This window comes from Mobula hypostoma, chromosome 13 (genome assembly GCF_963921235.1).
Source record: "Mobula hypostoma chromosome 13, sMobHyp1.1, whole genome shotgun sequence".
Lineage (NCBI taxonomy): Eukaryota > Metazoa > Chordata > Chondrichthyes > Myliobatiformes > Myliobatidae > Mobula > Mobula hypostoma.
The window spans coordinates 61,477,398-61,505,195 of record NC_086109.1 but is presented as its reverse complement, the minus strand read 5'-3'; the positions used below and the strand labels follow the sequence as shown (position 1 = coordinate 61,505,195).

The following is a 27,798-nucleotide window of genomic DNA, read 5'->3' as shown; positions in this document are numbered from 1 at the left end:
GAGCAAAGAAACGTATAACAGCCTTAACTAAATTGTCCACATTTGAACTAATGATAAATAACTTCCTTTAACAAGAAAATTGATTACCGTGAGTTATAGATTTATTAGCAACAGACTGAGAGGGGAGATGAGGTTGAAGCTGGAAGATGCTAGCTGTAAATCAGGTGGAGTTTGATTCCTTGGGTACTTTCAAAAAGCAATTAGATGTACTAACTTTTGGGTTAGGGAGGGAAGGATTTGGGACTAAACTGGATGGTTCTTTCTGAAAACCAGTCACAGGGAGAACGTAGAAACTCCTTACAGGCAGAGAGGTGGACATCAGTGGGTGTTTGAAGGCTGGTACGGACTTGGCAGGCCGAAAGGCCTGTATGACTCTGACCTCATGGTAGAGGATGTCGTCTGTTTGATAATACAGGGAATTGGTTTGACAATGTGGAATCACAGAGCAAATTCAGTTCATCAAGGCTGTGTCAAATCTATGACCGCATGCTGCATTCCTACTCAAATATTTAATATTTACCCATGAACACGAGAAAGTCTGCAGACGCTGGAAATCCAAAGCAACAGGTACAAAAGGAACTCAGCAGGTCAGGCAGTATCTATGGAAATGAATAGATAGTCGATGTTTGGGGCCGATACCCTTTTCAGGACTGAAAAGGGAGGGGAAGATGCCAGAATTAGAAGTGGGGGGGAGGGAAAGGGGGCTAGCTGGAAGGTGATAAAAGCGGAACTTCCCAGTGACCAAACATTTTAATTCCAATATGTTGGTCCATGGCCACCTCTTATACTAAGATGAGACCACTCTCAGGGAGGAGGACCAACACCTCATATTCCATCTGATGAACATCCAACCTGATCAATTTTTCCCTCTGGTAAAAAATGTTTTCCCTTGCTCTCCCCTCTTCTTCTATTCCCCTCTCTGGCCTCTTACCTCTTCTCACCTACCTATCACTTCCACCCAGGTCCCTTCCTCCTTCCCTTTCTCCTATGGTCCACTCTCCCCTCTTATCAGATTCCTTCCTCTCCAGCCCTTGACCTTTGCTTCCAGCCCACCTGGCTTCACCTATCACCTTCTAGCTTTTTCTACTTTCCCTCCCTCTATTGTGGCATCTTCCCCCTTCCTTTCCAGACTTGATGAAGGGTCTCGGCCCAAAATGTCAAAGGTTAATTCATTTCCATAGATGCTGCCTGACCTGCTGAGTTCCTCCAATGTTTTGTGTGTGTGTGTTAGTTAGGTATTCACATTTGGAAATTATTACTGAATGTGCTTCTGTTCAGCTGGTACTTTCCACATCATAACTTTCAGTGTGGAAGAGTTTCTCCTCAAGTCATCTCTCACTCCTTTGGTATTTTCCTTAAATCTGTGCCACTGGTTACTCATCTTCTGCCTGGCCACTAACTCACTGTGTTAATTATTACTGATTCTGTTAATTATTACTTATTATACTAATGGTGGTTTACTGTCTTCAGAAGCTGGGTATCTCCCTGGGGATTTTGGGCATGGTTTAAAGCTGCAGATAAAAAAGACGAGATTGTGAATGCTTCATTTAAGCAGCATGGGTACAGTGGAGTAGCAGGTGTTCAAAATAAATCTAAATAAAGTTACTTAACAACAAAATAACAATTAAAGTAAAAAATCAACAAAGCTGTTGTTGATTTGAGAGAGTTATTAGATCCTCAACACGAGAAAGTCTGCAGACGCCGGAAATCCAGAGCAACGCACACACAATGCTGGAGGAACTCAGCAGGCCAGGCAGCATCTATGGAAATGAATAAGCAGTCGACGTTTTGGGTCAAGACTCTTCTTCAGGACTGAGCAGGAAGGAGGAGGGTGCCAGAGCAGATCCTCAGTTCTTATTCTAGTAAACGGTGTTACGGGTTCCATTGCCCTAATGAAGACACATCTTGTGGAAAAACTGAAACGCATCTTGCGTCCTGAAGAAACACAAGGCATAGAGTGTCAAATACGGAGAGAACTCAGAATCTTGCTTTTGCATTTTAAGCAATAGCTGGCTCTGCAGCACTGTAACCACAGGACTGTGTGTTCCAGGAAGTGGTCACCTCACAGTGTTATCCCTTGCAGGCACAGAGGCAGTAGGTAACCACTGGAAAGACAAAGGGAAGTGTATCTCACTATCTAATTAGTACTCCTTTCTGAATGTTGATGAGGGAGATGCAAATCTGATCACTATACCACAGGAAGGCATTGGAGAGGATGCAAAAGAGCTTTTTGTTAGGGCTGAAGTTTTATTGCTACCAGGAGAGAGTTTGAAGGCTGGAGTCGTTACTTTTGGAGCAAGGAGGCTGAGAGGAGAATTGACTGAGTTTTATGAAGTAACAAGGGTTAGGGACGGAAGGAATGGAACAAATCCAATTCTCTAGGCAATGACGACATTCGGAATCAATTGAAGTTCAATGGAGGAACAGCTGGAATAGAGATGAAAAAAACATATTCTTACCCAAAGACCAGTGGGGGATCTGGACCTCTGTGAATGAAGGGGTGTTTCACAAGTTCCATGTCCAAAGTAAATTTATTATCAAAGTACATATGTCAGCATATACAACCCTGAGATTCATTTTCTTGGCAGGCAATCACAGTAAATAGAAGAAAAACGATAGACTCAACGAAAGACTGCCCCCAATAGAATAGACAGTCAACGTGCAGAAACCCTCACCACATTGTATAAGCTCACAGAAACCACAAACGTACGAGGCCGTGGGCATGGAGCTGGAAAATGGAAGCAACAGCCACTGATGCAGTTGGCTAAATGACCCACTTTGGTGTCATAAATGTCTTCTCCTCTGTGATTCAGCTAAGTGATGCCATGTGACAGTGAATTTAGAGATAGCAGAGTATTTGAAAGATTGAGGAGCAATGGGAAGGGACTTGAGGCCAGCATAGATCAACCATTATCATATTTAATGTTGAAGCAGCCTGGAGTGGCCTAGCCCTGCCCCCATTTCCTTGTGTCCTGCTTGTGGGCCAGTGGGATAGTCCCGTGAGCCAGAATAAGCTCAATGAGCTGAAATGGCTTCCTTCTATGTTGCAAGGAAATACAGAATTCAGAATTCTTCTTTGTACAAGGGAGGGTGGGGCCAGCTAAGGCTGAGACAGAAGGTCTGTACAGGAGCAATTGGAGAAACTGAAAGAGTCAAAATCATGATGAATAAATAGAGGCAGGAGATAATAGTGAGCATAAATATTGACAAAATTGTGTGTGTAGGTGGGCTGGTTGTGGGGTGGGGGTGCTTGGTTTTCCAAATGGTATTCAATAGGCTAAAGTTTTCTGGTCTAATTAGGATGTATCCTAAGTTGCTAAGTGAACAAAGGGTTACAATCTCAGAACTACCGCTCATAAACATTAAATCCTCATCGGATATGATTCCAGAGACATGGAAAATTGCTAATGTTAGTTCATTAACCCATAGGAAGTACAGGTCAGTAAACTGAAAGGGCATATTCTGGAAATGATTGTTGGGAGCACTATTAATATTTGCTTTTATTTTCTTTATTAATATGAACTTGCTAGAGATTTGTGAGTTGAGGCCAATGCACCTGAAAATGAGAAATTTCAGAAGGTGTTTTCTTTAGAACAGAGAGCGCTGGGAGAAGAGTAAACAGGAATGTTTCTACTCTGGCACTCTGTTTCTATGACTAGACAAAGTGAATTATGCCATGCTCTTCCCACTGCTCAGAAGAGTTCCAAACCAAGGAAGATAAATTTTAAAGTAACAGCTAAGAGAACTGCAGGTAATATGAGAGTAACCTCCTCAAGTTGTGACAGAAATGTATTGGTGAAGGGTTTGTGGAAGAACATTCAGTCACAGACTGCAAAAAGGAATAAGATGAGTAATTGAAGGGGAAGGCTGCCTGGCTATAGGGAAGGACGATGGAATAGGGGAATCTGAAATGGCCCTGTAAAAATGTAGCTTTTACAGGATATTCTGGAGGGCTTTCTGTGTTGTAATGATCCACTGGTCCTATCTTCTCAATCTTTTTATTTCCAAGGTGGACATCCAGTTTCTCAAATGAGTATCTAACATGAGCAAAGCTCTCTAATGCATAAATCATCCTCAATTTATAAAGCTGATGATCACATGAATCATTTTACAACCTTCTGTACTTCTTTGGCATTCAGTTTCTTTCTCTTTCTATATGTCACCCTCTCACCATAGACTCGTAATGAGTTGGTTAGTACTGTGAATGCAAATTAACAGCAACAATGTAGGGGAAATAACAATGAAAAGATCATTACCAATAAATAAACATATCTAGGGTAAATATGATTCAGGTAAACACAAAACATTAAACGCAAATGGAAAGTAGGACTGATAGTTGTTTGAACTCTGACCACCCATGCAAATTTAATGTTCACCAGGAAGCAATAATTTAACTCACACCAATATAAACTTAGATTAAAATTTGTATTGACAACATAATATAAACTATAACAAACAAATTAAAGAAAAGGACCCATTGCATGTATATTAGTCCGTAGTAGGCACATGATCGTTGGGGCTTATTGTTGTGTAATCAATCTAGTTTGCTTCACTTCGCTTTCTCACAGTACTGAACAATTCTGCCTGAAAATACAGTCCAAGCAAAACGTAAATATATGTCCAATGCAACTCCCAAGGGCAAGGCATCGAACTTTCTCCAAGGTCGTGCGATAACTAGCTAATTAGAAGTTATCTGTACATTCTCCATGAGACCATTGTCTGCATGAGGATTTTCCGGGAGCCATATCTGTCCTTCCAAATGAGTTCATGTTCTTCTGCTGTGTTTGTTGTCTTCCTATTTTCCTTCTTTCGTCGCCTTCTGCCAAAACTTCTGCACTCTCTCCAGAAAATAGCTACCCCAATCTCTCTAGAATGTTCCAGGGCATCTTACTAGACAAAATATTAGTAAGATAAATCCTGTTGGCTATTACAATAAGCCTAACTTAATCAACTGAATTATTATTTTAAATGTCAAAAGAAATGTAATACTCACTTGTACAACGTAATTAAAGGAACACATTGCATTTTGAGAAAATCTGCAGAAAATAAAATACCTAATGGCATAACTGTATTAATAAAATAAAACATAGTCTTGCCGAGGATATTACATATTTTTACAGAAGATCTGATGATTATTTGCAGCATTTTCTCTTTTGTTTTTAATTTCTCTACTTCCTTGGCTCATGATTGTGTACCTTTACACAGTCCTGAATCTCTCTGTAAAGAAAATTTACATTTCACCTCTGACTTCTCAACAGTTCAGGAGATAATTAACGTACAGCTAAAATGCAAATTCTTTTCTTCCAGAAATTTTGTAATGTTTCCAGAAATTCATTGGAATCCCTCCCAAACAGTCTTTGTGTCTTCTGGAAAAATTATCTGAAGGAAGCAGACTTTTCTGACAATTTACTGAAGGAATTGCCATCGAACATCTTTGAGCTTCAGGTATTTCTCCAGATTGTTTTTCTTTTGCATATAAAAGCTCTGTTTCAGTCATTCAATGCAGAGCCCAAATGGTTGCAAAAGTTCACACATTGGATGTCCATGGGCTTTCTCCAAATGGGACCATAACTTTTAACAAAAGGCCACTTACATTGATGGTGTGGAAGTATGTAAAACTCCACAGATGTCAGTGCATCGTGTAGATGTGAGAAGGAAGTTATCATGTTAGAAGATTGAACAAAAGCTTAGTGGATATCCAGCTGGAGCACTGCCTTCCATTTAGCCATCAGAGGCACTGAAGTGGGCTAATAGGATACACTATTGCAGTTTGGAGTTAGAAGTTATGAGGATTGGTTGTATGAGCATGAAATCAGATTCAAGCTACCCAGGAGGAAAATCCAGAATTAGCTCTCCGGGCACAAAATAGTGGAATCTTGAAACTCTGCCCTATCCCTAATCCAGCCTCCCTTGAAAATGCTTCAGTTGCTGAGCATCAAACTAGAGGCTTTTACCACCTCGATTTAAAGGTTTTTGTAATGTATGGGTACCGAGGAATGTGAAGCAAATGTATTTGAATGAACCCTAGAGAGAGGTCAGCCAAGATCTAATTGAAAGCCGCAGATGTCCGGGGAGTGTTCTGTAAGCTTCCCTGAAAAAGTCAGAGGGAGGAAAATGGAGAATTACTGTGGAAAGCCCACTGTTGCTGTACACCTAGTGTTTCCTTGTGCGTGCAGAGCCTTGGAGAACAGTGGCCTGTTGTATTACACCTTCACACCAGCATGTCATGGTTTAGGACTCTCACCATTGCAATACTCCTACCGGAACAGTAGATGGCGCTCCAGCATAGTCCTCACTTGCACTGCTGATATCTCCTCATTGTGATCACCATGTTACCAGCTTCTTCTGGTAAGCTATCTCCTTCAGCTCCTTGGGCCCTTTACTCACCTTCAAACTGTGCTCTGCTGCGTTGCTGTTCAAAGTTAGTGAATATTTTGGTGTTAGTTTGTGCTATGAACTTGCAGAAAAATAATCTCTAAACTCTGTTGTAACTTACACCAGGCCCTGAATTCCCTGAAGCTCTCTGGCAATCAGTTGCAGTCTCTTCCCCCAGTAGACAGATGGCAATGCCACAATATCAAGTCGCTGGATCTCTCTCGAAATCAGTTTGGAAAGTAAGTACTCTGTATTTGTGACAGTGCGATACCTGTCCTGTTTTCTCCTTGATAATGCATTCAACAAGTGGTGGGGCTGAGATTCCAGGAGACTGGGGTCAATTGAAGTAGCTGACAGGTGCAGCTGTCAGTGGTAAAAGGTAACACAAACAAAATGCTGGAAGAACTCGGCAGGCCAGGCAGCATCTACGGAAAAGAGTTAAACAGTTGTTGTTTCGGGCCAAGACCCTTCATAAGGACTGGAAAGAAAGATGAGAAGTCAGAGTAAGAAAGTGGGGGGAGGAGAGGACAAAGTACAAGGTTGTAGGTGATTGGTAAAACCAGGAGACGGGGAGGGGTGAAATAGAGAGCTGAGAAGTGGATGGGTGAAAGAGATAAGGGGCTGGAGAAGGGGGAATCTGATAAAAGAGGACAGAAGACCAAAGGGAAGGGGAGGAGCACCAGTGTGGTAAAAGGCATTGAACCACTCCAGATCTTGGCAAGAAAGATGAGCTGGGGTTGCCGGTGGAGTGAGTATTTGGGGAAAAGTTCACCCCTTTAAGGGTTCTCTTTCTTTGCCTCCAGTTCTACTGAATAGATGAGGCCATTACAGATTTGTTGAGACATACAGTACAGAAACAGGCCTTTCAGCCCAACGAGTGGTACCAGCCTTTGGTTTCTCCACACATTCCCATCAGAGCCCACCCCCAGAGATAACACTGCAGACTCCATTCTGCTGCTGGGGCAGTCAGCTGGGCATGCAAGAGCTCTGAATCTGTCCAGGCACTGGAACTGCGGAACGAACTAAAGTCACAAACCTCAGTGTGCGTGGCTTCTATGTTACTCATGAGTCCAACCAGCCACACATTCCCTCACTTCTATAAACAGTACCTTCTGTGTCTTGTGTGTTTAGCGCTTGCCTTGTTCATTTTCCTTCTGGAGTAGGTCAGGAGAATTTGGTGCTGAGGGTTGCCAGTAATTCACTGGAAAATTATGCCCATGTACAACAGGCGTCTCCATAATGTGCCCATTGCATGGCAATGGGGCGTTTGTTGGATCCCGCTGGCTGTGGCAGACAGTTCCAAAGTTGGACCTGGTGTCTTTCTGGGATACACCATTCCAGGTGTCAGTGGATTTGGTGCTGCAGTCTGGTAACCAATTGTGCTGGGACTCCCCAGAGTTCCACCAACACTAGCCAGTCTGAAACTGAACAGGGATTCACAAACTACAGATTTGGAGAATGGGGGGGGAGGGGAGGTTTTATTTAAATTTTGCTCTGCTTTAATGTTTTAAACATTTCAGTGTGTCATCGTAGCAACAAACAATCTGTTGGAAGACCTCGGGATCAAGCGGTGTCTGGGGCTGTTGGACCGCTGAGTTCTTCCTGCAGGTTGTTTGTTGTTCTTGGTTCTGCGGTCTTTTGTCTCCTCTATCATCATAGCAACTTTAATGGTATTTCAATGCCTCGCTATCAGCAGAAGATCTATTAGAACTGTCTCTAATGTTGGTGGAACTCTGCCCTGGACGGTCCCAAGCCCGGCTGTGAAAAGAGAGGGGTTGGGCATGGAGCTAGCAACCCCATCCCGTAAAAACCCAGAGCTACAGAAACGCCAGCAGAAGCTCCAGGGACCTCATCCCTGGGAGAGGAAGGAGACATCAAGAAGATGGGCCACTTCTGGAGGCAACATGAAAAACTGGCCTAGGACAGGGGACACAGGCAAGCTACTGCCGGCAGCCTCTGTCCCAATGGGGGTGATGGGACTTAAGAAGAAGGAGAAGAACATTGGTGGGAGTTGAAGTTCAAGTTTATTGTCATCTTGACTGTACATGTATACAACCAATGATGCAGCCAGACAGGACATTCTCAATGGTGCTCCCATAGAAAGTTGTTAGAAGGGTGGTGAGCCTTGCACACCTCAGTCTGCTCAGAAAGTATAAACGCTGCTGTGCCTTGTTGACTTGTGAGGAGGTGTTGTGGGTCCAGGTTAGATCGTCTGTTATGTGCACACCAAGGGACTTTGTGCTCTTCGCGGCAGAGCCATTGATGTGCAATGGAGAGTGGCTGACCTGTGCCTTCCAGAAGTCCACAGTCATCTCTTTTGTCTTGGCCACGTTGAGACTCAGGTCGTTGTTCTCGCACCATTTGACAAGCGTCTCTACCTCTGTCTCTGTGTGCCAGCTCCTCGTTGTCACTGATGAGGTCAGCCGCTGTAGTATCATCAACCACATCACCGAGCTGCATCGTGAGCAAACTTCACCGTGCTTTTTGAGCTCCACCTGGCGGTGCAGTTGAGAGTCAGCAGTGTGAACAACAGCAGACCGAGCATACAACCCCAGGGGGGTGGGGGAGTGCACCAGTGCACAGCATGATGGGGCTTGAGATTTTGCTGCCAACTTGACAGAGGTCTTTCTCTCAACAAGTCTAAGACCTAGTTACACAGAGGGGTGTTGAATCCCAAGAAGGACAGTTTACCCGCCAGCCTCTGAGAGATAATCGTGTTAAATTTTCTGGCATATGCGGCATTGTTTTCTAGGTGAGGCAGGCTGGAGTGGAGGACCGAGGCTATTGGATTGAGTGGGAGGCAAACTGAGAAGGTTCCAATGTAGCTGGAAGGTGGGATTTTATATGATCCACTACCAGCCGCTCAAAGCACTTCATGATTGTTAAAGTCAGTGCCACAGGGTGATAACCGTAGGCCAGTTAACCTTTGCTCTCTTGGGCACCTGAAAAGCGGTGGATGCCTTGAAGCCTGCGGGGGCAGTGGACTGTTGCAAAGAGATATTAAAGATATCCATTCAGACCCCTTTAGCTGGGCCGCACACTCCCTCAGCACCTGACCAGGTACGTTGTCAGGCCCTGCAGCTTTTTGTGGGCGTAACCTGGCCAGAAACCTGCTCAACCCTGCTACGGCCAGAGAAGGTGCCTGCTCCTCAGGGGAAGAGGGGGCTTTCCTCGAAGTCATTTCAATCAGTGCTTCAAATTGTGTACAGGAGGCACTCAGCCTGTCAGGTTGGGAGGCGTTGCTGTCATTGACAGGATGTAATCATTTATAGTTTGAATACCTTGCCACATGTGCCACATAAACCTGGTGTCACAAAGGTGTCTCTGAAGTTTCTGTGCAGACTGACACTTTGCCTTCCTGATGGCTCTTGCTGGTCTTGGAGTCATCGTGTCTCCCCATCTGAAGGCAGCTCCCCAATCCCTATCAGTGTGCAAACCTCTGCAGTCAATCAGGGTTCTGATTTGCCCTGGCGGTGTAGTGTTTAATCATGGTAACATCCTCAATGCCTTTTCCTGGGATTGTGGGACCGGGGCCTGGGCCTGTTCACTGTCACCCAACTCTGAGGGTGAAAGGGCAGCAGGGATAGGGGCAAGGCAAGGGGGAAATAGTAGCTGTTGGGAGTGATGACGAGGAGCAGTGAGAATGAGTGTGGGGGGAGGGGTGTGGGGAGGCGGGGGGGCATGTGGGTGGCGGGGAGGGACAGGGGGCATGTGGGGAAGGGGCAGGGGGCATGGGGGGAGGGGCAGAGGAAAGGTGTGGGGGAGGGGTGTGGGGTGGGGGGAGGGGCAGGGGTGGTGTGTGAGGGACACAGGACAGGAGTCCTTGGTTAGTAGGAGCCAGCGGCCAGTCACACTCCGTGGGGGTAAGGAGAGATTCCCACAGCTGTGAGCTGTGACTGCAAGCTGCCCATTTGTTCCCATTTGCAGGGGAGAAGATTCCTCCAGGACAAGGAAAGTCAATTTTTTTACAATGCGACTGAAGAGAAGTTCGGACTCGGGTAAGGGATCCGTGTGAGGCAGACGTGGCAACAGGTCGTGCAACACACACAGCTGATCTGCCCCTACCTGCTGTTTCTTTCAGTGCTCGCGTGTAGCAATTAAATTAGTGATACCAAGCCAGTCTGTAATTGACTGGAGAATGTTCTGATCCCCCTCATAAACAGAGAAACCTGCCTTCTCTCCCAAGATAAAGGCTTGATGTTTATTTTCCCTTTTAGGCATCACACTGATCAAGTCCTTCAAGCCACTCTTCACTCACTGTCCTTGCCTTTCTTTGTCTCACAGTTCACTCTGAATCATCCTGGTAGACCGCCAGGTTTTCATGGACAGGAACCTAAATAATTGTGTGCTGAATATCCAGCCTTCTCATTCCTTCTGATCCCTATCCTGATGCAAGGTTTTGACCAGAATTGCCAACAGTTCCTTTCCTCCCCACACGATAGAGTTTCTGCAGCAGTACAAACTCCTTACAGACTGTGGCAGAGCTGAACCTCCCGGTCTCTCTGTCGGTGTAATGCAGTTACGCTAACCGCTACACCATCACGCCGCCCTGTTTGTCGCTCCAGATTCCAACGTCGGCGGTTGCTTGTGTCTTTGCGTTCCTCCTACTCTCACCTCTAGTCCGTCTTCTCCAGACTTTCCCAAGTACCTTGAGTGTTCGCCGCACTGAGGAATTTGCCCACCATGTCCTGGTTCACAAACGGTTTGCAGTTGATAATTGTCTACCTTTGTGAGCTTCTGAACACTGAGGTGGCTCCTTGAGTCTATTCACTCAGAGTCTGTATCACCAAGGCATTCATTACAGGACGAGCCGTCTTACTTGTCCATGTAAATCCTAGATCAGACCTAACACCCTTTCCATTAAACATCTGTTGCCAAATATGCAACTCCCCCTTCCATAAAGCTCTCAAATACATTGTTCTCTTCTCATCCTGATGGCATTCTGCTGGCAAGGCTGCTGTTTATCACTCGCTGTTACCTACCCTCAGACAGGTGTTGATGGCCACTCCCTACAGTTCATGGTAGCCAGTGAATGTGATAGGGTGGCATTTAAGGTCACCTCTCAGAGTTGTTAAGAGCCAACCATCTTGGTGTGGGACTGAAGTCACAAGTAGACTGGATGGCATAAAGCTGGCAGGTTTCTTTCTGTAAATAGTATTAATGAACAAGTTTGAGATACAAGAGTCTTCAGATGCCGAGCAAAACATGATCTCCCAGAGGACCTCAGTAGGTCACACAGCATCTGTGCAGGTAAGGGATTGTCTGTTTTGAGTCATTACCCTGCATCAGGACTGAGAGCGAAGAGGGGTGATGGCCAGTATAGAGAGGAGAAGGGGAGGATTAGAAGGGAGTCCAAGGTGATTGATGGACTGAGGAGAGGAGGAGAGGAAGTTCCTTCATGTGGGAGAGCATGGAACTAAGGATGACTGTTCAAAGGGAAGGTTCACTCATTCAAGACAGGGATAAAGTGATCTTTTTATACATGCTCTTGAGGATTATGAGTCTGGAGCCCTCTACAAAGGGGAGGGAGAGTTTTTGAATGTTGTTAAGACTTGAGTCGTATGTAGGTTCTTAATAAATGGGGGAGGGATAGGTTACCACAGTGGTGTGGAGTTGAAGTTTGACCTTATTAAATGGACTGTCAATCTTGGAGGAGCGAGTGAGTGGCTTCCTCCTGTTCCTATTCCTGTGTGTGCTATGAAAAGACAGGACGTAGTCTCATGAAGCAAAGCGTGGAGAGGAAGAGTGCACAGTGGACGTTTAGAGCCTGATACGGATCAGCCATCTGCCAGAGTCGAGGGCTGGACGGAAACTCAGGTGCAGTTGCAAACAGTAGAAATGTTATCTTCTTTCGGCCCAGTGAGCCTGTTCTGCCCAATTACATCCACGTGACCAATTAGTGTGAGAGAGTAAACCGACATAGTCACGGGGAGAACGTAGAAATTCCCTATAGATAGCAGCTGATTTGAACCCAGCTTGGGCGCTGTAACGCCTTGACACTAACCGCTACACCACAGTGCCACCCCCTCAGATCCGAAATAAAAGCAGAGGAACTCGTCGGGCAGCAGTTGTGGAAGCAGGGACAGTCAACAGTTCAAGTTTGTGACTCTAGCAACTGCAGTAAACACTTGTTTTTTTCATTGAGACACAGCGCAGAATAGGCCCTTCAAACCTTACGAGCAACGCTGCCCAGCAATTCCCCATTTAACCCTCGCCTAATCACCGACAATTTACAATGACCAACCAGCCTACCAACTGGTACATCTTTGGACTGTGGGAGGAAACCCATGTGGTCACGGGGAGAATGTACAAGCTCCTTACAGACAGCGGTGGGAATTGAACCCGGGTCACTGGTACTGTCAAACGCTCAGTAATATGTTACCAGGTTAATTATGACTGTCTTATATGACGTGAAAGTCATTTTGCCGGGAACAGTGCAGTGCAAAAACATAAAATTGCTATAAATTACAAAGTTAGGAAATGCTGCCACTAAAAGGAGTCATGGGTTCATGGACCATTCAGAAAATCTGAGGATAGAGGTGAAGTAGCTGTTCCTGAATCATTGAGTGTGTGGGTCCTCAGGTTCCTGTACCTCCCTCCTGAGGAAAGGGCTTGAGGACTGGCTACTTGTTACTAAGCAGAGGGACGTTTAGAGCCAGACTGAAATGAGATTTGAGCGCAGACTGCGACCAACAGTGAGTTGAACAATAAGTTCCATTCACGCAGTAATTAAAGCAAAAACGATCCTAAGGGTCTTAATGTCTGCAACATTACCTCGACTAAATAGAGATGAGCTGTACAGGAAGGAGATCAAGAAGCAAAAACCTGGCATAAAATCAGAAAAGGTTGGAAATTTTCAAAAGGAAAGAGAAAGATTTAATGATTCACATCCGGTGTCAGTCAGTTGCTGAACTGAAGCGTTAATTCTGTTTCTCTCTCCACCACTGCTCCCTAACCTACAAAAGTGACCCGCATTTTCTGTTTTCATTAGGAAAGTGAACACATGGTGGAAGCGGTCTGAGATGAATGAGCCCATTTAGTGAAACGTTCTCCAGTACTGGGATAGGAAGGAAATGTGTCACTTGGACAGGTTCACATCTGAGCTGAGCTGGGGCTTGAGTCCCAGCAGGAAGGATAAATGGGATGGTTGCAGGAATGTAAACATTCATGGCTAGGAAGGAGAGCGAGTGGTAAAGTATCGTTGTATTAGTGCTAAAATAGATGAAAGGGAAGAGGTTAAAGCAATAGCCGGGTGCCATGGGTTGAAAGAAACTGGAAGATGGGAAGTAGGTAAACCAAGAAGGGGAAAATGGTGTAAACTGAAAAGAGGGCAGAAGGGTTCGCAGCTCAAATGAACATTCCTTATGGAAACACCAGGAGTGCAGGGGTACACGGAATGGATTTAGATGCAAATTTAGAGTAAGAGATGTGGAAGTTTGACAGATGGTTGCAAGCTGGCTGGGATTGGAAACACTCAATGTATAAATTAAGGAAAGGCAGAAATGGGCCTGGTGGGAGTGAGGTGACTTCAGTAGGGAGGGGACTCCAGCAGGCAGTGGAAACATGACGGTACATTAAAGGAATTTCAAAAGAAGTTGACAGCCGGCCAGTGGTGCAGTGGCATCCATGCCAGACTTCTGAGGCGAGGGGTCCCTGGTTCGAATCCAGCTGGCTCCTTGCACACTTTCCACCTGTGCTGGGTTGAACGTCGAGCTAGCAACTCAGTCACGTAAAAAAAAACACAGACAAATGCTGAGGAAACAGCAAGGTAACAACACACATCAAAGTTGCTGGTGAACGCAGCAGGCCAGGCAGCATCTATAGGAAGAGGCGCAGTCGACGTTTCAGGCCGAGACCCTTCGTCAGCAAGGTTGTGGCCTGATGACCCACAGGGCACAGAGAAGAGCAGCCGCAACAAAACAAAGTTGAAGGACTTTGAGTTCGAGCTGTTGGTCTACTGTATAATCATGGTGAACAAACAAGCCAGAAGAATCTTGGATTGCAGGGTTTTTATAGAATAAATGTATTAGCAAGAGGATGAATTTGTTGCTTGTGGTTTGGGTAGAGTAGCAGAACCATCAAGGGGTATTGCATTCCATAAAGAGCAACATGCTGGAAATAACTGCAGAAGTATACATCTAACATACTTAATAATGTGTATAACTTTAATTGCAGTATTTGAAAGGAGAAGTTTAGCTTTAGATAAAGCTGACCTCATCTGGTGAGATTGTGTCCACAGAAAACTAGGCGACTGTTTGCGGGTGAAACAACTAAAGATCTGTGGAAGGTGTTCAAAGAAAAAAATGACTCAGAAGAAACTATTCCCATAAAGGGCAAGAACTTTACTGGAGTGCACAGAGCAGTCATGGAACTGAGTACAATATAGAACCAAAAGACAAAGCTGCTGCCAGTATTAGTGATGAGGTAATTAAGCAGCTGTTAACAGTGACAAAAAGGGCACGTGAAAGGAAATCGGAAAATCAACATGACATGTAGATGCTGGAAATCTGAATAAAAAACAGATTGCTGGAAACACTCAGCAGATCATCAATGTCTTTCTGAAGAGAAACAGTGTTAATGGTTAGGGACAAAGACTTTTCTTCACATTTGATTACGTTTAAAAGAGGGCGGTCCAATTGTTAAAGGTAATCTTTTAAATAACAGCAAAGTACCAGCAGGTGCAGTGAAATGTTGCAGAAATATCAACATCAAGAAAAGTGCAGAGGCTGGAAATCTGAAATGGAAATAGAAATTTCTGGAACCCTATTCTATTAGAGTTATGCAGTATCCTGCCTGTCAGTTCAGGAGAAATGTGCCTGACCTTTCAGATAACTTCATTTTGGGTCTTCTGGGATTCAGACCAATGTGGTTGAGGTCTTAACGAGGTTAAATGCTTAGAAACTCCAGATCTGAAATTTTTATGTGTTGATAAAAATCATTTTATGACAGTGTGGCAGTGGATTTCGCGGTACTGACGGTGTGGCAGTGCATTTCGCGGTACTGATGGTGTGGCAGTGCATTTCGCGGTACTGACGGTGTGGCAGTGAATTTCGCGGTACTGACGGTGTGGCAGTGAATTTCGCGGTGTGAGAATATGGTAGTGGATTTTTTTGCATCACGTTGCTGATGTTGGGATTTCAGTCAGTGGGACTACAAACTTTAAAGTACCTGCAATTGTTACAACAGAAAACCCATTCCTTAATTATGACCGGCATTAACTCACTTGGAAATAAGTAGAAAATTGCCCCAACACAATTTTCATCTGCACAGGCAGACTTTCTAGGCCAGAGTTTCTAAACCACTTAAACTTACTGACAGCCGTAATCATTAAAATATTATGGAAATGGTTAGCCAATTACACTCTATAATAAACTGGAATATGCTGCAAACACTCAGCAGGCCAGGTCCCACACGTGTGAAAAGAGAAACAGAGTTACCATTTCAAATTGACAACCTTTTGTCCGACTTTTGGGAATCAGGGCTGCTACTGGAACGTTAATCTTATCTCAGACGCTGGAATGCAAGGCTGTCAAAATCAGGCTATGTCTATTCAAAGTTCTGGTTAGACCACATCCGAAGTACCGTGCACAGCAGAAGGTGGATATGTCAGTTTAAGCCAGAAGCACAGCTGCACAGACCAAAATAGTTCTTAAGTGCCAAGAGTTAAACTTGGAGGCTAGATTATACAAACCACAGTGGTATTCTCTAAAATTTAGAAAGTTAATGGCTGATTTGATCAAACTAAGATCTAAAATGGAGCATATTAAGTAGCAGCTAATTATGTTATTTGAGACGACGTTGCCTCAGGAAGAGCTGCCCCCGCACCTAAAGCTGACAGGATTTGGCACGCTCTTCAACAGGTGCTGGTCAGTTGCAGACTTTACATTGAGATTGGTAGTTCTTTGTTACCAAAAAAGAAGCAAAGTTGGACATATGAAATAGTATCACAAACCAACCTTGAATGTTGGGTTTGGTTTAGTATTGTTTCTGTTTTTTCTCGACTCCACCTTTATGGACCATATTGCAAACCCTCTAACCAGAAGAAACAGCTTTCTCATATTAATGCAACTAATTTCAAGTGTTGGCGCGTGGCCAAGTGGTTAAGGCATTCGTCTAGTGATTTGAAGGTCGCTAGTTCGAGCCTTGGCTGAGGCAGCATGTTGTGTAATTGAGCAAGGCACTTAACCACACATTGCTCTGCAACAACACCGGTGCCAAGCTGTATCGGCCCTTGTGCCCTTCCCTTGGACAACATCGGTGGCGTGGAGAGGGGAGACTTGCAGCATGGGCAACTGATGGTCTTCCATACAACCTTGCCCAGGCCTGCACCCTGGAAACTTTCCAAGGCGCAAATCCATGGTCTCAGGAGACTAACGGATGCCTATAATTTCAAGTTTAGTTGTCATTCAACCATACATGAATACTGATGAATACAGCCAAACAGGATGGTGTTACTCCAGGAGCAAGGTGCAGGACAGAGTACCAGCAGTCCCACAAAGCACACACAGGACAGCAAGCACAAATGGTGTCACAATCACACAATAAAAGAGTTCCAAAACTGGTGCCATCAGTCGACAGTCAACCACAATGGAGTCCATCTCCCACTGAGCGAACACTAGGGGGCAGCACTGACTCCAGCGTGGACTCTGTGCGGGGGCGCACCAGCCCTGATGCCCCCGCTCCCCCAGACGGTACTGCTGCTTGGGGCCCAGTCCTCGCATACACAAAACAACAAGCACGTATAGAATATCAGTAAAATATAACAACGCAGAATACATGTGTTTAGTCCGGATCTCTCTCCCCCACCAGCCCATCAAAATCATCGGTCAACCATTATAGACCTTCCAGTCTGGACGCTGCACCATGCCGCCCGCGGTAGAGTGTGCCGTCCCTGAGGTCCACCAGGTGACACCATGGTTTGAGCCTCAGTCCTCGCATATTCAAGCACATACACAATATTAGTAAAATACAAGCATGCAAAATATAACTGTGTATGGTCTAGACCCCTCAGTCCACTGAAATCTTCAGTCGACTACAACGTGCCGTGCTGCCCCCCCCCACCCCCGTGGAATGAACCAGCTCGGACGCCTCTCTCTCTTCGCAGCTGTAAAGCAGGCGACCCCCCCCCCCCCCCCCCAGGGTTGCCAACTGTTCCGTATTAGCCGGGACATCCCGTATATTAGGCAAAATTGGTTTGTCCTGTACGAGACCACCCTTGTCCTGCATTTCCCCCACTAAGGTAGAGTGTTACATAGAAACATAGAAAATAGGTGCAGGAGTAGGCCATTCGGCCCTTCAAGCCTGCATCGCCATTCAGTATGATCATGGCTGATCATCCAACTCAGAACCCTGCACCAGCCTTCCCTCCATACCCCCTGATCCCTTTAGCCACAAGGGCCATATCTAACTCCCTCTTAAATATAGCCAATGAACTGGCCTCAACTGTTTCCTGTGGCAGAGAATTCCACAGATTCACCACTCTCTGTGTGAAGAAGTTTTTCCTAATCTCGGTCCTAAAAGGCTTCCCCTTTATCCTCAAACTGTGACCCCTCATTCTGGACTTCCCCAACATCAGGAACAATCTTTCTGCATCTAGCCTGTCCAATCCCTTTAGGATTTTATACGTTTCAATCAGATCCCCCCTCAATCTTCTAAATTCCAATGAGTATAAGCCTAGTTCATCCAGTCTTTCGTCATATGAAAGTCCTGCCATCCCAGGAATCAATCTGGTGAACCTTCTTTGTACTCCCTCTATGGCAAGGATGTCTTTCCTCAGACTAGGGGACTAAAACTGCACACAATTCTCCAGGTGTGGTCTCACCAAGGCCTTGTACAACTGCAGTAGTACCTCCCTGCTCCTGTACTCGAATCCTCTTGCTATAAATGCCAGCATACCATTCACCTTTTTCACTGCCTGCTGTACCTGCATGCCCACTTTCAATGACTGGTGTATAATGACACCCAGGTCTCGTTGCACCTTCCCTTTTCCTAATCGGCCACCATTCAGATAATAATCTGTTTTCCTGTTTTTGCCACCAAAGTGGATAACTTCACATTTATCCACATTAAATTGCATCTGCCATGAATTTGCCCACTCACCTAACCTATCCAAGTCACCCTGCATCCTCTTAGCATCCTCCTGACAGCTAACACTGCCGCCCAGCTTCGTGTCATCCGCAAACTTGGAGATGCTGCATTTAATTCCCTCATCCAAGTCATTAATATATATTGTAAACAACTGGGGTCCCAGCACTGAGCCTTGCGGTACCCCACTAGTCACTGCCTGCCATTCTGAAAAGGTCTCATTTATTCCCACTCTTTGCTTCCTGTCTGCCAACTAATTCTCTATCCACATCAATACCTTACCCCCAATACCGTGTGCTTTAAGTTTGCACACTAATCTCCTCTGTTGGACCTTGTCAAAAGCCTTTTGAAAATCGAAATATACCACATCCACTGGTTCTCCCCTATCCACTCTCCTAGTTACTTGAGTGTTCCTATGAAACCGTTCATAACCGAAATGGCGTGAAGCAAAGAACAAATACCATTAATTTATATGGGAGAAATTTTTGAGTGTTCCCAGACCCAAAAAAAACCTAACAAATCATACCAAATAACACATAAAACCTAAAATAACACTAACATATAGTAAAAGCAGGAACGATATGATAAATACACAACCTATATAAAATAGAAATAATGTATGTACTGTACAGCATAGTTTCACTTAACAGAATCGGGAAGATTAAGCCAAATCTGATTTGCCCGTGCAAGGCTTCATGGTCATGGTAGTCTTTCTCGGGGTAAACACAAGTGTCCCGTATTTGACTGCTACTTTTGTCCCTTCTTTGGGAGTGAGAAAGTTGGCAACCCTACCCCCGCCCCCAAGCTTGAGCCCTTCAGTCCATTTAGTGCCATTAAAATCTGCAGTCAGTCAGAACAGAGCTCGTCGTCTTCTGAGCGAAACCCCGAGAGGGCAGCACAGAGTCTGTTCCAGACGGCGCACCACACTACCCCCCGGTGGACAGCACTGGGTTTGTCCCCTCATTCCGGGCGGCTGCAAGCAGGTCTAGTCCTCACTATGACTGAGGCCACGTAACCCCCTGCCACCCCTGCTCATTAATGCAGGTATCTAATCAGCCAATCATGTGACATCAACAGTGCATTAAAGCATGCAGACATGGCCCAGAGGTTCAGTTGTCGTTCAGACCAAACATCAGCATGGGGAAGAAATGTGGTCTAAGTGACTTGGATCATGGAATGATTGTTGGTGCCAGATGGGGTGGTTTGAGTATCTCAGAAACTGCTGATCTCTTGGGATTTTCACGCACAACAGTTTCTGGAATTTACAGAGAATGGTGCGAGAAACCAAAAAAAATCCAGTGAATGGCAGTTCTGTGGATGAAAATAGCTTGTTAATGAGAGAGGGCAGGGGGGAAGGTCCAGACTGGTTCAAGGTGACAGTAACTCAAATAACCACATGTTACAGCAGTGGTGAGTGGAAGGGCATCTCTGAATGGACAACACATTGAACCTTGAAGTGGATGGGCTACAGCAGCAGAAGACCATGAACATACACTAACTGGCCACTTTATTAGGTACAGGAAGTACCCAGTCAAGTGCCACTGTGTGTGTTAAGTTTGCTCAGCTTTCCCCATTCCAATGGAAATAGTAGATTCCTCAGTGAGCTCCACACTAACATTATTTGGAGCATCCTTAAAATATTTAAAACAAAACACATGGAGCAGAGACCTTATAAAAGGAAGCAAAAACTTCAACTGATCTTTGTTGTGTCAAAATAAATCTCGCACATTGGACAAACATTGATTTTCCTGGTAGGGGGAGGGGAACCAGGACTAGGGTAGGTATGGAGACTTGGGCCAGACCAAATCCTGTTGTTATCCTGGAAAGCTGAGCCAAGCTTCATCAGTGCAGTCAATGTTTGCACTGATGTGCCAAATAAACACAGGCCCCTCTCAGAAAAACAACCTGCCAGAAACAAAAGCAAAATGCTCTTTAGCACGAATCGACATGAGGTGGATTTCTCTCTCTCTCTCTTTTTTCAGTTTCGGTGATTGAATTCCCACAGATCCTTGGTGAATGTTTAGAAGTCCTGCATCTGGACAGTAATCTTCTGGATTCAGTCCCTCAGTCGGTGTGCTGGCTGCGTGCGCTCTCTGAGCTGTACCTTTCCAAGTAAGTTAGCTGCTGTTTACTGTGAACACATTTTGTGGGATTGCTCTGGACACTCCATTAAGAAAGAAGCATTCTAGTTCCAATTAAAACTGTGACCATATCGTAAAAGCGTTCTTTTTTTTGTGAGTAAATACTACTGTCCAGCTCTGAATGTCTATCAGATTCTCCTAACTGAACTTGTCCACGACATGATTCAGCTTCCAATTTGAGCAGATATTGAACTTGCATTTTACTATATATAATACCCCCAACTTGCTTCAAAGGAGCAAAATTCAATTGAGTTTGACATGCAGTGCCTTGAAAGACAGTCGAATATGCAACTCGTGGAATAAAGTAGGTTTTATCCGTCTGAATGGTTTGCTTCTTTCTGCCTCAACAGTAACCCTGGAATCCGAGAGCTCCCTGCCGAGCTTGGTCAGCTAGCTAATCTGTGGCAGCTGGACATCGATAAATTAAATATCTCAAATGTTCCAGCCGAGATCAGAAATGAAGGTAAACTAAGCTGTTTTTTCTTCACTGCAATTGATTCGTTCTTGGTTGAGGATGAGAGTGAAGCCAAATTGTGGGTGTGGGCTGATGAGATGCAGATAAAATCAGAGGAGCAGGACCGCTTCGAGCCTTTTTGCCATTCGATGAGATCATGGTTGGTCTGTGACTTAATTCAATCTACCCAACGTCTTCCATAACCCTCAGTAACTTCAAAGAAAAACTGGTCAATCTCAGAAATAATTGACCTGGCAACAATTACTTTTTTTTGTGGAAGGGATTGTCAAGCTGTCAGCTTCTGTGCTTCTTAACGACATCTGTGCAAAGAGATCTGCGTCTTTAGAGACTTTTCTTCAACTGAGCTGGGGTCAAGAGATCTGTATATTGGAACTGGGGCGGCACTGTAGCATAGTGGTTAGCACAGCGCTTTATAGTACCAGCGGCCAGGGTTCAATTCCCGCTACTGCACATAAGAAGTTTGTACGTTCTCCCCGTGACCACGTGGGTTTCCTCCGGGTGCTCCAGTTTCCTCCCGCAGTCTAAAGATGTGCTGGTTGTTAGGTTAATTGGTCATTGAATTTGGCTATGGTTAAATTGGAGGACTGCTGGGTAGTATGGTTCAAAGGGCCAAAGGGCCTATTCTGTGCCTCATCCCAATAAATAAATTATAAGTGGATTAAGGATGGGGATAGTTACCCTGGTGGCAGATACACCCATCAGATTAGGTACTATATATTGGTCTGATAAAGAGGCATCGGAGGATATGACATATAGAGGGGATTCTGAAGATGGAAAACCTTGGTCAAAGCTTTTCGTAGGTTGGATGGGAGCATAGAGTACCAGGTAAATGAGCAAACTGACAACAACACCATGCTAAATAGGTAAATGCAACTTGCTGTAGAGAAGTGCAAAAATGTGGTGGTAACAGGGATAGAATAGGTTGGGGGATAGATGGTGTTCTCTGCAGTTGTGAGTGTGAGTTTCAAGGGCAGTGACCTCTGCGTGGTACCATGGGTAAAGACATCCTGTTGAAACCATCAGGAAACTGGAACAGAAGTGGAAGGATCCAAGTGGGAGCCGATGATATACGTAGAGCAAGAGTTCTGCTGAAGAAAAAAGAAGGAGCAAGAGCCCAAATTAAAACCAGGAGTCACAAAGACAATAATAATCTCTGGGTGACAGATCAGTTAGCACTGGGAGAAAGATCAGAGGACAGAGCGTGTGGTTCGCAGATTGGTGTTGGGGAAATTGGTTGCATTCATGGGGAAATGGTGCCAGTGCTGGAGAACGAGGAAGCTGTTCCACCGGGACAGGTTTCACCTGAACAGGGCTGGGACCAATGCATCCGTAAATCGAACAATGTGGGTTGTAGAAAGGGGTTTGAAACAGAGTGAAGGGAGGGTGTTCGGAGTGGGGTTGGAGACAAAAATTAAGACAAAGGTCAAACAAATACTGCACGGTGGCCGAATGGCGGGGGGGGGGGGGTGGTGAAGGAACTGCACGTATATTGTACATGCAACAGTCCACTTCAAATAGAGTCAGCAGGGAAAATTCTGCAAAGAAAAACTAAAGGCTGTTTATCCAATTATATGCAGTATTTTCAACAATTTAGATCATTGGGAAAGTGTGATTAGAAGTAGATGCAGATGATCTAATTACCGCCATAGAGGCGTGGTTGCGAAGCCATTGAAGTTAAACAATAAACTTTCCATGATGTTTCATTTGAAAGGCAAAATGGAAATAGTAGTGGAGTATCCCTGATGTTAAAGAATGTGGTAAAGGCATTAGGGAGGAAGGAGCTTAGCCTGGGAAATTATGATACGGAGTAATTTTCAGTGAAGCGAAGAGAGAGAGGATTAGATTTGTACATAGACCCTCAGGTAGCAGTTATAATGCATCAAAAAATCAGTGGAGCTTTTCACAAGCGGGGTACAGTAATCATGGGGGACTGGTAAACTGAACAGATCGAATGAGCAGTTATGATGAGGTGATACATTTCTGGAGCACAATGTGATGATTTTCTAGATTAGTATGCTGAGCAATTAACAAAGCAGAGGGCTATTTTAGATATAGCATGTAATAAGAAAGGGTTAATTAATGACATGACAGTTAAGGTGTCTTTAGGGAGTAATGCTGGTAAGAAAATTAATTTTGTAAAACGTAATGACCAGTTTAGCCGCAAACCTGAATGAAGCAAGTTACAAACACATGAACTATGAGTTGGTTCCAAAGATATAACCAGAAGGTAAGATAGTAAACAATGGCAAATATTTAATGCAGTGCACAAACGATGTATACCACTTTATGGGTACAAAATAAGAAATGTACTCCAGCTGCTGCTAACAAAATTTAAAGATTTAAAAGAAATCAAAGGAAAAGCAACAACTGTGAGGGTTGGAAGTTTTCAGAATTCAGTAAAGAGGGGCCAAGGTGCTCATTAGTGTATGATAGTAGGTGAGCTAGAAACAGAGAGGAAATTTGTAGGAGTGTATATATATTTAAAAAAGGAAAGTATTGGTAAATGCGATTTGTATAGCTAGGTACATGATGGGTGATGTGGACAGGGTATGCCATAAGACCATAAGATATAGGAGCAGAATTAGGCTATTTGGCCCATTGAGTCTACTCTGCTATTTCATCATGGCCCTGACCAATCAAGAATCTATCAACCTCTGCCTTAAATATACATTATTAGATCATGACGACACTCAGTCCTCGTTTATTGTCATTTAGAAATGCAGGCATTAAAAAAAGATACATTGTTCCTCCAGTATGATATCACAGAACCACAAGACGGACCAAGACTAAAACTGACAAAAACCACATAATTATAACATATAGTTACAACAGTGCAAAGCAATACCATAATTTGATAAGAGCAGACCATGGGCACGGTAAAAAAAAGTCTCAAAGTCCTGATAGCCCCAACATCTCATGCAGACGGTAGAAGGAAGAAATTCTCCCTGCCATGAGCTTCCAGCACCGCAAACTTGCCAATGCAGCACCCTGGAAGCACCCGACCACAGTCCGACTCTGAGTCCGTCCGAAAGCTTCAAGCCTCCGTCCAGCCCTCCGACACCAAGCACTGAGCACCATCTCTGCCGAGCGCTTCGACCCTGCCCCAGCTGCCGAGCAACAGGCAAAGCTGAGGATTCGGGGCCTTCCCCTCCAGAGATTTTGGATCACACAGTAGCGACGGCAGCAAAACAGGCATTTCAGAAGTTTCACCGGATGTACCTCCATGCTCCATGACGTCTGCCTTCATCAAATCAGAATTGTGCACGGCCTCCTACTTAACAGATAAGAGATATCATCACCAGAGAGGCTGCGCACGCTGCATCGCACTGCCACCTTCTCCTCCTCCTCCTCCACGACTGCCTGTGGCAATAAATTCCACAGATTCACCATCCCCTGGCTAAAGAAATTCCTCCTCATCTCTGTTCTAAAAGGATGCCCCACTATTATGAGGCTATGTCCTCTGGTCTTAGACACCCCCACCATAGGAAACATCCACTCTATCAAAGCCTTTCACCATTCGATAGGTTTCAATAAGGTCACCCCTCATTCTTCTGAATTCCAGTGAGTAGAGGCCCAGAGCCATCAAACACTCTTCATATGACAAACCTTTCAATCCTGGACAGGAGAAAATCTGCAGATGCTGGAAATTCAAGCAACACAGACAAAATGCTGGTGGAACGCAGCAGTCCAGGCAGCATCTATAGGAAGAAGTACAGTCGACGTTTTGGGCTGAGACCCTTTGTCAGGACTAATGGAAAAAAGGAGATAGTAAGAGATTTGAGAGAGGGAAGGGGAGACCCGAAATGATAGGAGAAGACAAAAGGGGGAGGGATGAAGGCAAGAGCTGGGAAGTTGATTGGCAAAAGGGATACAAAGCGGGAGGAGGGGGAGCATCATAGGACGGAAGGCCTATTGGAAGAAAGAAAGGGGGAGGGGAGCACCAGAGGAAGATGGAGAACAGGCAAGGAGTTATTGTGAGAGGGAAAGAGAGAATAAATAAATAAATAAGGGATGGGGTATGAGGGGGAGGAGGAGCATTAACGGAAGTTGGAGAAATCAATGTTCATGCCATCAGGTTGGAGGCTACCCAGACGGAATATAAGGTGTTGTTCCTCCAACCTGAGTGTGGCTTCATCTTGACTATAGAGGAGGCCGTGGATAGACATATCAGAATGGGAATGGGACGTGGAATTAAAATGTGTGGCCACTGGGAGATCCTGCTTTCTCTGGCGGACAGAGCGTAGGTGTTCAGTGAAACAGTCTCCCAATCTGCGTCGGGTCTCACCAATATATAGAAGACCACACCAGGAGCACCGGACACAGTATATCACCCTAGCCGACTCACAGGTGAAGTGTTGCCTCACCTGGAAGGACTGTCTGGGGTCTTGAATGGTAGTGAGGGAGGAAGTGTAAGGGCAGGTATAGCACTTGTCTGGGTAGCCTCCAACCTGATGGCATGAACATTGACTTCTCTAACTTCCGTTAATGTCCCTCCCCCCCTTCTTACCCCATCCCTTATTTATTCTCATTCTCTCTCTCTCTCTCTCTCTCTCTCTCTCTCTCTCTCTCTTTCTTTCCCTCTCTCTCTCTCTCTTTCTTTCCCTCTCTCTCTCTCTCTTTCTTTCCCTCTCTCTCTCTCTCTTTCTTTCCCTCTCTCTCTCTCTCTTTCTTTCCCTCTCTCTCTCTCTCTTTCTTTCCCTCTCTCTCTCTCTCTTTCTTTCCCTCTCTCTCTCTCTCTTTCTTTCCCTCTCTCTCTCTCTCTTTCTTTCCCTCTCTCTCTCTCTCTCTTTCTTTCCCTCTCTCTCTCTCTTTCTTTCCCTCTCTCTCTCTCTCTCTTTCTTTCCCTCTCACAGTAACTCCTTACCTGTTCTCCATCCTCCTCTGGTGCTCCCCTCCCCCTTTCTTTCTTCTAAGGCTTTCCGTTCCATGATCCTCTCCCTTCTCCAGCCTTGTATCCCTTTTGCCAATCTACTTCCCAGCTCTTGGCTTCATTCCCCTCCCCCCCCCCCCCGTCTTCTCCTATCATTTCGGGTCTTTCCCTCCCGCTCCCACTTTCAAATCTCTTGCTATCTTTTTTTCCCATTAGTCCTGATGAAGGGTCTGGACCCGAAACGTCGACTGTACTTCCTCCTTTAGATGCTGCCTGGCCTGCTGCATTCACCAGCATTTTGTGTGTGTTCATTCAATCCTGGAATCAGTTTCAGCACATCCTTTCTAAGATAAGGAGCCCAAAACTGCTCACAATACCCCAAGTGAGGCCTTACCACTGCTTTATAAAGTCTTAACATTATATCCTTGCTCTTATATTCTAATCCTCTTGAAATGAATGCCTTCCTCACCACAGAGTCAACCTGCAAATTAACCATCAGGGAATCCTACACAAGGACTTCCAAGTCCCTTTGCACCTCAGTTTTTTTGTATTTTTTTCTTCATTTAGAAAATAGTCAACCCTTTCATTTCTTCTGCCCAAGTGTATGACCATCCCAGCACTGTGTTCCATCTGCCATTTCTTTAAGTCCTTCTGTAGCCTCTCTACTTCCTCTAAACTACCTGCCCCTCCACCTATCTTCCTATCATTTGCAAACTTTGCAACAAAGACATCAATTCCATCATCCAAATTATTGACATATACATTAAAAAAATTGGTCCCAACACAGAGAGCCCTGTGGGACACCACCAGTCATTGGCAACCAACCAGAAAAGGCTTCCCTCATTCTCACACTTTGCCTCCTGCCAATCAGCTACTGCTTTATCCATGCTAGAATCTTCCTTGTAATACCACGGGCTCGTAGCTTGTTGAGCAGCCTTGTGTATGGCACCTTGTCAAAGGCCTTTTGAAAATCCAAGTACACAACATCAACCAATTCTCCTTTGTCTATCTGTTTTTTTCCTCCACCACTGCCTGAGTCAGTGGTGGAGGCAGATACACTAGTGAAGTTTAAGAGACTACTAGACAGGTATATGGAGGAATTTAAGGTGGGGGCTTATATGGGAGGCAGGGTTTGAGGGTCGGCACAACATTGTGGGCCGAAGGGCCTGTACTGTGCTGTACTAGTCTATGTTCTATCTTGCTTGTTATTTATTCAAAGAATTCCAATAGATTTCTCAGGCAAGATTTTCCCATGAGGAAAATGCTGACTGTGGCCTATTTTATCGCATGCCTCCAAGTACCCTAAGACCTCATCCTTAATAATCGACTCCAACATCTTCCCACCACTGAGGTCAGGCTAACTGGCCTATAATTTCCTTTCTTCTGCCTCTCTCGCTGCTTGGAGTGACACTTGCAATTTTCCAGTCTTCCAGAACCATACCAGAATCTAGCGGTTCTTGAAAGATCATTATTAATGCCGCCACGATCTCTTCAACCATCTCTTTCAGAATCCTGGGGGTGTACACCATCTGATCCAGGTGACTTATCTACCTTCAGACCTTTCAGTTTCCCAAGAGCCTTCTCTGGAGTTATTGTAACCTTATATGTTTCGTGACCCCTGACACCTGGAACCTGCCATACTGCTGGTGTCTTCACTGTCAAGACTGACACAAAATACTTATTCCGTTCGTCCACCATTTTGTTGTCCCTCATTACTACCTCTCCAGCATCATTTTCCAACAGTCTGATATCCATTCTCATCTCTCTTTTACATTTTATGTGTCTGAAGAAACTTTTGGCATCTTCTTTAATATTATTGGCTAGTTTACTTTCATATTCCATCTTTGCCTCCT

At 44.9% G+C, this 27,798-nt stretch overlaps 1 protein-coding gene across 9 annotated transcripts in view; it reads left to right on the top strand.

Annotated features, from left to right (window-relative positions):
* The window catches only part of lrrk1 (leucine-rich repeat kinase 1), a 282,207-nt gene that overhangs the window by 89,396 nt on the left and 165,013 nt on the right, over positions 1 to 27,798 (top strand). For all 9 annotated transcript variants that reach the window (XM_063065804.1, XM_063065802.1, XM_063065800.1 and 6 more), the window contains 5 exons: positions 5,308 to 5,445; positions 6,502 to 6,614; positions 10,303 to 10,373; positions 20,442 to 20,571; positions 20,951 to 21,063. In XM_063065804.1, coding sequence (XP_062921874.1) covers positions 5,308 to 5,445; positions 6,502 to 6,614; positions 10,303 to 10,373; positions 20,442 to 20,571; positions 20,951 to 21,063 — 565 coding nt within the window. The remainder of the gene's footprint in view (positions 1 to 5,307; positions 5,446 to 6,501; positions 6,615 to 10,302; positions 10,374 to 20,441; positions 20,572 to 20,950; positions 21,064 to 27,798) is intronic.